The sequence below is a fragment of the Rhododendron vialii genome, chromosome 13a, assembly GCF_030253575.1.
Source record: "Rhododendron vialii isolate Sample 1 chromosome 13a, ASM3025357v1".
Taxonomy (NCBI): domain Eukaryota; kingdom Viridiplantae; phylum Streptophyta; class Magnoliopsida; order Ericales; family Ericaceae; genus Rhododendron; species Rhododendron vialii.
In genome coordinates, this window is record NC_080569.1 from 32,097,828 (window position 1) to 32,110,539 (window position 12,712).

At 37.3% G+C, this 12,712-nt stretch overlaps 1 protein-coding gene across 1 annotated transcript; it reads left to right on the top strand.

Annotated features, from left to right (window-relative positions):
• The first annotated feature begins 1,920 nt into the window (after positions 1–1,920).
• LOC131314553 (ABC transporter G family member 15-like) lies at positions 1,921–10,714 on the top strand. Its single transcript, XM_058343278.1, has 9 exons — positions 1,921–2,475; positions 6,344–6,423; positions 6,711–7,172; positions 7,400–7,522; positions 7,764–7,895; positions 8,430–8,714; positions 8,875–9,147; positions 9,397–9,504; positions 9,975–10,714. Exons 1-9 carry the CDS (start codon positions 2,217–2,219, stop codon positions 10,329–10,331), a joined length of 2,079 nt encoding a protein of 692 aa, XP_058199261.1. The 5' UTR covers positions 1,921–2,216; the 3' UTR covers positions 10,332–10,714.
• Positions 10,715–12,712: the final 1,998 nt, after the last annotated feature.

Consider the following 12,712-nt stretch of genomic DNA (forward strand, 5'->3'; position numbering starts at 1 on the left):
GGAATTCAAATTTGCGACCTCTTGAAGGCAAACCCCTTTTATTGTTTTCTGACGCTCACTTGTCCAAATCCATTGAGGTTGGTCCTGAGTTCGAGTTGATAGACAATATTTACGCTTTATCATAATCTAATCGGTCGATTTACACACCAAATGGAGAAATAATTAAATTAGAAAATTCCTATACTTATAGTAACTACAATTCATTTTTCTTATTCAGATCTAAAATATGGGTCAAGGTCTTTAAAGTTTCGCGCCACTCCTTGACTCGATCAAACGATTACGGGATTCAGTTTTCTATTTCAAACTTTACTTAAAAATTGAGAGAGACTCAAAAGTACTTTTTGGTGAATTTCAAAAGGCTATTTTCCTTTTCTCAGATTTGCAAGCGTGCCATTAGTAATAGTAGCTTTTTAAATCACATTTATGCATAGATTTGATTTTTTTTTTACTAGAGTGTTGCATATCACATGAAAATTTGATTTAGATTGTTATTTAAATTTTAGTAAAAGTGAGGATAAAAGCCGGAGATGTTCTAACTTCTAAGGGTCCAAGACATGAGGGGTATTCGGGGTTATATATGTACAACTCCAAATATTTTAACTAATAAGACTTATTTTTTTTTGGGTAAATTGGGAAAAATTGGCCTATGCGAGCAAGTACCCTGGTGAAAAATTTCTTAAAATTCCTACATACGTGTGGGAAAAAAAACTCTTAAAACTTTAATTCACCAATCATCTTTTAGATCGCGAATAGAGGTTTAAATAGCGACTACATATATACATGTGGGGGTGTATACGGCTCAAGTGGTGAAGGCCCTTTGTGCTTGGTAAGCCGTTTGCTGTAGCAAAGCTTACTGATAGCCTATCGGCTACAGCCAATCTTCGACCGTGGCTGCTCGTCCCTTCCGGCCGCCTTATTCCGTCACCCGAGATCCAAGTCAGCACCGGCAAAGATTTCTTGATTCCTCGCGGCCGGGCTGGCCGGCTTGGAAGCAAGCTACCTGTTGCCTATCTCTCCCCTTTTCATAATAAGAAGGTAAGCTTCCAAAGCTCCTTCCTTCAGCTGGGTGAACTTTCACTTTTTTGGTGAGCTCTTTCAAGCCCATAGTAGGGTTCCACTCCTAAGTTTTTGGTAAAAAGACGTAGGCCATTTCACCATCTTATTTACACTAATCAATGAGTTTTGGTATTTTAGCTTGTTGTTTATACTAACAAATAATTTGTCAACAATTTTTCGATCACTCACATACTCATCTATAACTTATTCTCTATCGGAAACAAAGTAATACTTTTCAATAACTTATTCATTACCGAAAACAGCTAACAATTTGATTGCAATAAATTCTTTTTCAAAATTTATTGACTACCAAAAACGCTCCCACAGTCTCGTATCTTTCTCGGGCCAAAAAATTATATTGCTATAAAATGTATATACACTTTTTGTTTTCAATGTAGAAATTCATGAGGTTTGGAGTCCAGTTGAGTGTACATCGTAACAGGTAAGTAAGTAGAATGTGAAAGTCAGACCTAGGCAACTTTTTAACGGTAGCTAGAAAGTTTAATATTTTATCCTTCATATAGTAATTCATATAAAAAAAAGACTTCTTTACAGCAGTAAATGGTGCTCAATTGTGTGCGTGTTTTGGACGGTTCAGATTTTTTTTTTAAAAACTAGTCGCTAAAAGAGTTAAACCTTGCAAGTTGTTTTTAAATTGACTCTCGAAACAGACGACTAAAATTGCGTGAAGCCGTGAATTAGTTTATCTCTTCATATATATATATATAGATATTTGTTGCAATTTAGTCTGAAGGGACTGATCATATACGTGCCTACATGGGCCAACCTTCGTTTAATGCAACCGTTAACCGTACTGGTAGCTGTCTTCATTCAATTCTCTCTCTCTCTCTCTCTCTCTAGATCAGCACTTCTACTTGCCACCCACATGAATTATATGGTTCCCCTTTCCAAAACTTCTGTGTCTCTCTCATGGCATAAAAAAGGGGTTATTAGTTGTTTGGTGACTTATTAAGACTACTTATTCATTTCATTCATTGAGACTTCATGATACCCACACGAAATATGTGCTTCCCCTTGACCTTATCGATCTATACTCTTATTTAGTTCGATCTAGTTGTTAATTATCTCTCTCTCTCTCTCTCTCTCTCTCTCTCTCTCTCTCTCTTATTAGTTAGAGTCCTACTTGAAGTGAAGTTTGTATGGAGATAGAGGCAGCAAGTGCTAGTTATGGTGGTGGTGGCCATGGTGGTGATGTGGAGAATGTTGTGCAGGGGTTTAACGGTGGAGATAGGGCTCCGGCATTTTTGGTTTGGGAAGATCTAACCGTTGTGCTTCCAAAGAATGGAACCACCAGGAGGTTGCTTAGTGGGCTCACTGGGTATGCTGAGCCGGGTCGGATCATGGCTATCATGGGTCCTTCTGGATCCGGGAAATCTACTCTTCTTGATTGCTTGGCAGGTCTCTCTCTCTCTCTCTCTCTCTCTCTCTCATGTATGAACAAAAGCAATGCTATATAGCCTATACTCAAAACACTGGTTTGAAACTGTTAACTGGCTGATCAGTTTCTACTACATATATTTTATTTTCCGTAATATTTTGTTTAGTTTTTTGTCGTAAATTTAAGGATTAATTATTCCTTCCAATGAGAGGAATCAGAAAAGTACGAAAAATATGGACCGAATTTAAAGAATTCCATAAAAAAAATACCAGATTAGCAATCTCAAGGGCAATCGTGTGTCCAAACAACACGAATCTGGTTGTGCCCATTATTGTTATTTGTTACGACTGATGGGTCAATTATATTGACTTCTCAATTTCAGATATTAGTGTATATTTTTATTTTATTTTGATAATTCAGGTGTCCGGATCACAGTTTTACAAGCCTCTTTGGAAAACTAAGATACATATGGGATCAATCTAAATTTTCGTGTACATTATTCGAGGATTTGATTTGAACCCGAGGATTTTGGTTAGTAGTTCGGAATCAATCAATCTTAGTAATTCTTGTGTGCAATTATTTTTTTTAAAGAATTGGGAAAGTTAATAGGAATTTCAAATACACATTTCCCTTGTAGTATAATTTCATTTAATTGACCAGAATTTATGACCTGAATTTTTTTTTTTTTTACTTTTCAAGAAAAAAAATGTCCTCAGATTCCTCCAGTCAAAAATCTTTTCATCATCAATAGATGACATTCTTATTTTCATTATCCCGTTCCGCTAACATTCTTATTTTCTAAGTACTTATTCTCTGCTTTACGAATGGGACGTATCAATAGGTCCAAACATATATGTTGATTTATAAAAAGATGTGTATACGATAATGGCATGGCCGTCCATATAATTATTGTGGTCCAAAAGGTTAGGCCTTTCATTAATTTTGGACAGCAAAAGGCAGTTGAAGAAATAAAAGAAAAAAAGTAGTATCTCACTCTTTAATTAATACTCCTACTACTAGTAGCTAGCCACCGGCCAAACCCTAGCTAGTCCATTTAATGCTTAGAATTAATTCCAAATAGCCCCATTTTAGTTAGGGATCAATCTATACCTAATATTTATCCCGATTTGCATGCAATACGGTAAATAATAATAATAATAATAATAATTACGTTCTTGAAATCTTTTTTATTTTTATTTATTTTTTTCTTTAATTGCCGTGCGTGCATAGCACAAATTAATTAGTACTTCAACATTACATTTAATAAGAATTTGTTGATAAACCTGCAAGTCCGAAACTTAATAGCAGGATCCTTCTAAAATGGTTGCGTTCCCAAGACAGGAGCTCTAATCGGCGCTCCCAAGATAGGAGCTTGACAGGAGCTTGGTACCCTCAAGATGGGAGCTCGCTCCTAACTTAGATGATAGCTTATCGGCAGTTAAGACAGTTATTCTCTTACTTTTAAGGGAGTAAATGCCATTGTGAAAATAAAAATACAAAAATCATATCAATCAAGAAGTTTTGCAAATTGGTAATGTCTAACTTCCTTTAATTACCCTTTGAAATTTTCGAATTTGAGCTTACGAGCCAACTGCCGCTTGTTTGCTTACATTTCAAATTTGTTGATAACCCGAGAGTCCAGAAATTCATCTCGGAAAAATAATACAAATCATTTGAGTCATCGGGATAATATGGTTTTTCTTGGTATATATTATTATTTATGTTGTCCCTCATTACTATTCTGATTGGACACTACCTCTGTGTCAAACAAATTGTTCACTTTCACTATTTTTGACATCTCAAAACTTTTCTATAATTCTTTTTGTAAGAAATATGAATCTTGTTTAATATACTGTATTTCGATTACTTCTATTAAATAATTACCTTTTTTTTTTGGGGCAGGGGAATATTCCAAATTGTCCTTTAAAATTGAGGCCTCAAAAATTTTAAGGCCGGCTCTGTGGTGAGGATTGGCTCTGAGCATATGTAGGTTAAGCCAATATTTTTTTTAAAAAAATTGCGTTTGTTAATTTTACGCTAAACTTTTGTAGATTATCGATTTATCTCAATGAGAGAAATTGGAAAAGTAAAAAAAAATTTACTTTTACCCAAATATTTTTAAAAAGTAAATATGCTAGTGATCGTTCAATGCTTCTCCGTAAACTAAACCTCCAACACCCTTGAAAACCAACTGGTACAACAAACCATCCTGAGCTAAGCTCAACTTCTTTCCAGGGATACAAGTTAGTTTATCAAGTGAATTTACTGAAGCTATTTTTAATTTGTCAACATCCTTTTTGGTGGAAGCTGATATCATGAGATGAAGCAGGGTATAGCAACTGTTAGGATCAAGCGCTTACCATCTTACCAAAACCCGCTTACCATCTTACCAAACCCACAATTCACAAGTTGTGGTAAAGACATAACTCTATTTCTTACACTAAAGCGTAGCAGACCTCAAATGCCATAGTTCGACCGCATGGGCAGGGGATCCTGGTCTGCGACCAAAAATGACCCACCCTATTAGAGGCTTCTTTCAAGTAACATGTAGAATATCAATGTTCAATTCCATTATTAAGTTGCCATATTTAGGGTCCTTTTGGATGCAGGGCGCCCTATGAATTACGGAATAATCGTGCAACAAAATGTAACAAAGATGGACACAAACTGTAAAGTTAGACGAATGCTCTCTAGACTCTTTTAATATCAATAATAATCAACAACTATCTAGCCCCGAAGGCGTAACTTATTATATAGTAGAGAAAATCCTAACCCTAATTGATTCGCCCCAAATCGGAAACCGAATCAATTAAAGACGAAAATTACCAAAAACGGAAAAATTCAGAATAATAACAAACTGGAAAATAGAGGAAATTCTAAGACTCCTTCCAAAAGAATGGCTTAATTCGGATTTTCCTTGCTCAAGTTATAAGCAAGTCAAATATTTCTTTAAACAACAAATTTGGACTTTCGGGATCCTAAACGGCCGTAAACGGCTAAAAAACACACGGAACATGGCCAAGGCCATGTGTCTTGACCATTGGGCCGTTTTAGATCGAACCCATATGGGCCCGTCGCATAACTTTATAGGTGCGTATTTACAGTTTTGCCATCCTAGGCTTAAAATGCCTAAGATACTCTTCTGCTGTGACATATGCATCAGTTAAATTCTCAAATAGCGTAACAAGAGGATTGGAAGGGTGGATTGGACTCATTGGAGATCTACATTATATGGAACCTGTATGACTACAATTGGAAATGTGAAGAATTTTCGATCAGTAATATGAAATAGTCCTTTCAAATTCGTCATGATAACCCTCTGAAATCGATATGTTTATTCAAGTTCATTCATTGATGGATTGATTGGATCTAATCTAGCTTTGTTTGTCTTCTTGTGTTACGCGGAACCCTTACAAATTATGGGGCTTTTACATTACATGTATTCGGGTTTGGGTGGAGAGCAGTATTTCTTGGGACTGTAATAACTGTGTGGACGCTACTTCACTAGATCAAGTTGTTGAGACGCATCAAGACGAGATTGTTTCTTAGCTCATGTATGGGTGTTTTTGAAATGATATTAGCACTCAAAAAATTGATGGAGGCACTCCAAAAAACAAAGGAAAGTGGCTTTAGAATTACGCTGATTTTGGAGTGCCTGCATCAATTTTTGGAGTGCCAATATCATTTTCCTTTTTGATTTCATGTTTGTAAATCTTTGTTAGATTTCCCTTCTTGGTGTGTTCACGGGTGTGCTTTGTTTTTTGCGTTTAGAAATGTTGCAAAATCTAACAGTTGAACCTACATTTGTGCTCCTCATTTAATCCGAAGAATATGGTCTATTTTTTTCATTTGTATTTCTGTGGTAACTAATGCTTGGCGTTGCTGCAGGAAGACTATCAAGAAATGTTGTCATGACTGGAAACATTTTGCTCAATGGAAAGAAGCGAAGACTAGGGTACGGTGTTGTGGTAAGCAATTTCAAAAATACTTTGCGTTAAAAAAAAAAAAAGCGTAGAACATGTGCTAAAACTTTGAGCAGTGGATTGGTGCGATTCGTTGGAAAAAGCATGTCTTGCACACTTACGCTTCCAATTTAGAGAGATGGAAGAGAAACCTGGAATATAACACTGTACGAAAAGTGCGCTGTGTGGACGTGTGTCCACGCAGCGCACAATGAACGTTTCCTTTCCCGTGTCTCAATTCTGGATTCTCTTACCAAGTATGAATTACCGTTTCCTTCTGTTTGAAATCTCAGGCTTATGTCACACAAGACGACATATTATTGGGAACTCTCACAGTCAGAGAAACCATCACGTACTCAGCATACTTGAGGCTTCCAAGTACCATGTCCAAAGACGAGGTCCATGACATAGTTGAAGGAACAATCATGGAAATGGGCCTTCAAGAATGCTCTGACCGCCTGATTGGAAACTGGCACTTGAGAGGCGTAAGTGGTGGGGAGAAGAAGAGAGTGAGCATTGCTCTCGAAATTCTCACACGCCCCAATCTGCTGTTTCTGGACGAACCCACAAGCGGCCTTGACAGTGCTTCGGCCTTCTTTGTCATCCAAACACTTAGAAATGTCGCTCGGGATGGAAGGACAGTCGTCTCTTCTATTCATCAGCCCAGCAGCGAAGTTTTTGCACTCTTTGACGACCTCTTTTTGCTATCTGGGGGTGAAAGTATATACTTTGGAGAAGCAAAGAGGGCTGTACAGGTATGGAATAATTGAAGTCATTACAAAGCAAGGATAAAATTCGAATGCGGATTTTGATATTATCTGGTTTTGGTCATGTTGAAATTCGAAGCAAGGGTGTCGAATCGGATGCACATTCGATTCGATTCATGATTTGGAAAAGGGTCATTTTGATTTTCTATCTAATTCACATTTCACGGTTTGACAACTGTGATGCGCCTAATGTCCTCTGATATTTTTCTCTGCAGTTCTTTGCTGAGGCAGGATTTCCATGCCCAAGTAGGAGAAGTCCTTCTGATCATTTCTTACGTTGTATTAATTCGGACTTTGACGTTGTAACAGCCACATTGAAAGGATCGCAGAGGCATCGTGTACGTATGCATTATTTGCTCTTCTTCTTGTTTCATCCACTTATTTTACTGTTCTTCGAAGCAACCTACAAAACGTCCAGAACTTCTTAACTGTTGGATTATTGTGAAAAAAAATCACTTCCATCTGCTACATTACTTACGTACTTAAATGAAAATTTCGTTTATTTTAGAGATCGTTAATCATTAAGATACGTTCTTAGTTCTGTGTTTTCACTCACACCCCTTTCTTCTTTCACAACAGGAAGTTCCTAAACCATCAGATCCTCTCACGAACTTGGCAACGGTGGAGATCAAAGGCATGCTTATTGAGAAGCACAGACGGTCAGGGTATGCAGCGAAGGCTAGAGCCAGGGTCCGAGAACTATCTACCATCGTAAGCATTCCAAAGTCACCCTTTTCATGATTGTAATTGGAATAGAATTCCTGTATCTTTCTGTTTTCCTAAATTTATCATGCTGCTCTACGCAATTCTTCCGAAAGCCAAACTAGTAACAAAATTGCTCTCTAATTTGGAACATTCCATAGCATAAACTTGCTTTCAGAAGATAGTGTTGGAGAGCAGAGAGCTATACATTAACACAAACGATTTGGAACTAGAACTTGGAACTTTTCATCTCACTCATCCACTCATATTTTTTCTCACACATGTATTTTCTTATACTTCGAGGTGCTAGATTATAATAAGATCTATGAACTGCAATATATGGTACTTCTAATACGTAGCACATGCGAAACTTGGCAAGAAAAAGTGGTTTTGGAGGAGTAATCGAAAGACTTCAGAAGTTTGTGAGAGAACGTTTGTTTCGTGACTGGGGGCTTCAGTTTCTCCGCCTGCTAATTGGATTGGATACCTTTATCTTGCATCATTACTAGTCACGGGATAATGCGTATATTTGGTTTCTTGCAGCAAACACATGAGGTTGAAACCAAAACTGGAAGCCAAGCTGGATGGTGGATGCAACTTTCAACTTTGATCAGGAGATCTTCTTTGAACATGTCTAGAGATGTGGGATATTATTGGTTAAGGCTAATAATCTACATACTCGTTTCTTTTGGCGTTGGCACAATCTATTTTGACGTTGGCACAAGCTATACAGCGATCTTAGCTCGGGGAGCTTGTGGCGCGTTTATATCTGGTTTTATGACATTCATGTCCATCGGAGGCTTCCCGTCCTTCATAGAAGAAATCAAGGTAACAATTCCATATTCGTGTCATGTGCAACGGAGGATAATAGTGCTTCACTCATGCTTAAGTTTTTGAGGTCGCCAAAATATGTTAGTATGTATAGTGTAGTTGGTCTAAGGATCTTATGCAAGGTTATGGTGGATTTGACGTTTCATTCTAAAAACAGGTATTTTATCGAGAAAGGCTCAACGGATACTATGGAGTTGCTGTCTTTATTCTCTCAAATTTCATATCTTCGTTCCCATTTATGGTCGCCATTGCTGTCTCTACCGGGAGTATTACTTATTTCTTGGTCAAATTCCGGCCAGGATTTTCTTACTATTTATACTTCTGCACCAACCTTTTCCTCTGCATTTCTGTCATAGAGAGCTGCATGATGGTTGTAGCTTCATTAGTTCCAAACTTCTTGATGGGAATAATAACAGGAGCTGGAATTATTGTAAGGAAACCTACTCATCGTTAAGGCTGTGTTTGGATAACAGATTTGGAGAGTGATTTAGCAAAGGAAAGGAATATGGAAAGTCTAAAGAAACTTTTTTCTTCTGTACTTCATTATGTTCTCAGCCTTTCCATTGCTTTTTGCTTCTCATCCACAATTCCCTCTGATCATGATCCAAACACAGTCTAAATTTGTTTTCAATTTTCATCTTTCATCATGCTTTGACACGATCAAGAATTTTGCATGCAGGGAATAATGATGATGACCGCTGGTTTTTTCCGTTTGCTGGATGACCTTCCCAAACCATTCTGGCGCTACCCGATTTCATACATCAGTTATGGGGCATGGGCGCTACAGGTATTTACTTCAATCACGGATATCGTATATTTCAATTTATCGTCAATCCAGGAAAAAGGAATACTTCCGGATTCACCATTAAATTTCTTGGTTTCTCAATTAGAGATGCAATACGTTAAGTAGCACTGTAGCAGCTTTCACCACTCCGTTTGCTCAGGAAAAAACATATTCTGGAAAAATCATATTTTGCATTTTCTGGTTTCTTCAATTTTTCGGTAGATCAGTCATTCGTCAAGAGAATGTTTTCCACCAGAACAAGATGATTGTAAAATGGCAATTTGATGCAGTTCTGGAACCATGGACATGCCGTAAATATGCAAGTCTACCATCACACATGCACCAATTCTGTGAACATAACATGTGGCTATTTATATGGCCTTATTTAGGATTTTACAGGTCTATCTTAGAGCATTATTACCAGTGAATCGAATGTTTTGAGTTCATCGGTGTTTTTCCAATGCAAAATGCAGGGTGCATACAAGAATGACTTGCTAGGACTAGAGTTTGATCCTATGGTACCCGGCGACCCAAAACTAAAGGGTTCATATATCATCGAACACATGTTCAGGATCCCGCTAGATCACAACAAGTGGTGGGACTTGTTTGCCTTGCTAGTCATTCTCATTTCGTACAGAATCACCTTCTTCATTATTCTCAAGATCAAGGAGAGAGCTTCACCGTGGTTTTGGTCTCTCCACGCAAAGAGAAATCTTCACCGTCTCAGCAAGCGGGCTTCGCTCAAGAAAAGGCCGTCTTTTCCTTCCATGAGGCATCAGCCTATCCGTTCGTTGTCTTCTCAAGAAGGCCTTAACTCTCCTATTCCGTAAAATCCATGGTACGTTGTCGATGATGTCTATGCCCCAGGCTGAGAACGTCCACGGCGAAGTTATGTGCAGCTCAGATGGAGGAACATGCATAAGATTCGCATGAATCTGACACTTGTGGCAACGGTTTAAGTATCAACTTTAATAGCTCCTTTCTGCAGCTTATGCTGTGAAAGTGATTGATTGTTTTACAGATTATTATGAGACAAAATTCATTCTCCGACGACGAATTTCACCATTTTTCCTTCCCTTCATTTGGTGGAGTTTTATAGGACTATTTTTCTTGATGCTGTAAATTTGTGTGAGAAGAATGAAAAATGATAAGTGATGCTGTAATACTGTGATTTTAGGGTGGAAATAAACATTGTTAATCTGTTTTGATTCAATAATTAGTGGTAGTTTATATATATGTGGGCTGTAAATGAGCCGAATATTAGAATGTTCAGATTTGTTTGTTAAGTTTTTAAGTGAACTCGAACTCGAGCCGAACTCAATGAAAATTTGACAAGCGGAGCTTGCCTAGGTTTGAGTCAAACTCGAGCTTGTTCACAAGCCTTAACGAGCCAATAATGTCATATATTTAAGTTGTAATACCAGCTGCAAGACAATAGATATTACTTGCCATTCTCATTGCTCTGTTTGGAACCCAGGGAAGTAAAGAGAAAGGGAGAGAAGATTTTTCCTTCCTTTGCCATAGACATATTGTATGGTTCTTATTTTTGGATAGACGAATGGAAAAGGTAAAGAAAAAGAGTCAGCTGGCTTCTTTGCCATTTTTGATCTGCTAGGTTAATCCGTGCAATCAAAGCTATTCAAAAATATTTTTAACGGTCAAGATTTGTTAACAAATTTTTATTGATAAGAAAAGTATATTACTGATAAGTATCGTTCACAAACTTGAGTTATTGATTGTCGAGATAGATAGGTGAGATGCGATTGCCTCCTGCAATCCAGGTTTGGACGGCAGAGGAATCGGGTCCAAGAAAAAAATAGGTGAAAAGTTAAATTCCTTCATATGTGGGTCCCTTCTTTTCATAAGAAATTAATACAATATTTACAGGGCTAACCTAGAAGTCTATCGAAACAACCACCAAGCAAAACTATCCACAGTTGTTTCCTTGTAATTCGTTTGGGGTTTCAAAATTTTTAGGCACGATTTTCAATAAATTTTCTCCATCTATTTCTCTACTCATTGCTCTCGAAAATCTCCTTCAAAACCCCCAACGAACAAGGCGGCAACATAGGCCTAAAATTCGTGCAGTACTTATATGAACCAACCCTACATAAATATGTGACCCCAAGACTACTAGGAGAGTCATATCTCAAAAAAAAAGAAGAGTAGAAGACCCATTTAGGAGTTTAGTTAGGCACATAAAAATGGGCAAAATTAATGTGGGGGTGTGAATGGACATGTCGACCCATAACATTATGGACGGTACATTCACATTTTGAAATACTCCTAACATGCAACCCATGGCGGACGAATGGACCAAACACAGGGACAGAGAAAACAACTTTGTCTATTTTTTGAAGCAAGTTCTTTAATTAAATCATCTCAGTTTAATATTAGTCAATTCCACTTAATCTCTTTTGCGGCATGATAGTCCGAGTATATATATATATATATATATATATATATATATATATATATATATATATATATATATATATATATATATATATATATATATATATATATATATATATATTAGAGTGTAACGATATCAAAAGCTGTCGTCATTTGTTCCGGTCACGTCTAACAATATATAGATGTATTTGACCCCAAAATTAACTAGTAGAAGAGTGACAGATCTCACAAAAATAGTTGAAGTCACATGACAATAGGCCCACATGTCGTGGAGAGTTACATAAAGCAACCCATAAGTAAATAGTTGAGGCCACATTTAGAATTAAGTTTAGGCACATAAAAATGGACAAAATTAATGTGAGGATGGGAATGGCCATGTCGACACATGCATGACATTATGGATATATATGGTAAATTCATATTTTTGAAATGACATGCAACCCATGCATGCATAGAGGAAGAATGAACCTAAGACAGGGACGAGGAATTTGACAAGTGACAACATTAATCCCTAGTTTTGGCTCAGCAGTGGTTATATAATGAAGACAAAGAAAAACCAAACATCAAAATACCATGTAAACCTCTCCCAATTAATTTAATTGATTCCAAACGGGGACAATGAGTAGGGACGAGAAATTGGGATACGACACTGTACACCCAGCATGAACCCGATACGAAGTTATAGGGTTTGGATCGACTGCTTTTTCACCTCAACACTAATAAAACACGACTCGAAACCTAAAGGGTTTGGCCAAGCAGGAATAAGGAAATCAATAGGTGTTTGTCCTCCATGAGC

What these genes read in the sequence shown, in the direction of transcription:
- LOC131314553 (XM_058343278.1), top strand. Translation starts at nt 2,217, where the DNA reads ATGGAGATAGAGGCAGCAAGTGCTAGTTATGGTGGTGGTGGCCATGGT. An exon ending in AAGCAAAGAGGGCTGTACAG is followed by an intron (nt 7,173 to 7,399) that starts GTATGGAATAAT and finishes TTTTCTCTGCAG; the next exon opens with TTCTTTGCTGAGGCAGGATT. An exon ending in CCTTCATAGAAGAAATCAAG is followed by an intron (nt 8,715 to 8,874) that starts GTAACAATTCCA and finishes TTCTAAAAACAG; the next exon opens with GTATTTTATCGAGAAAGGCT.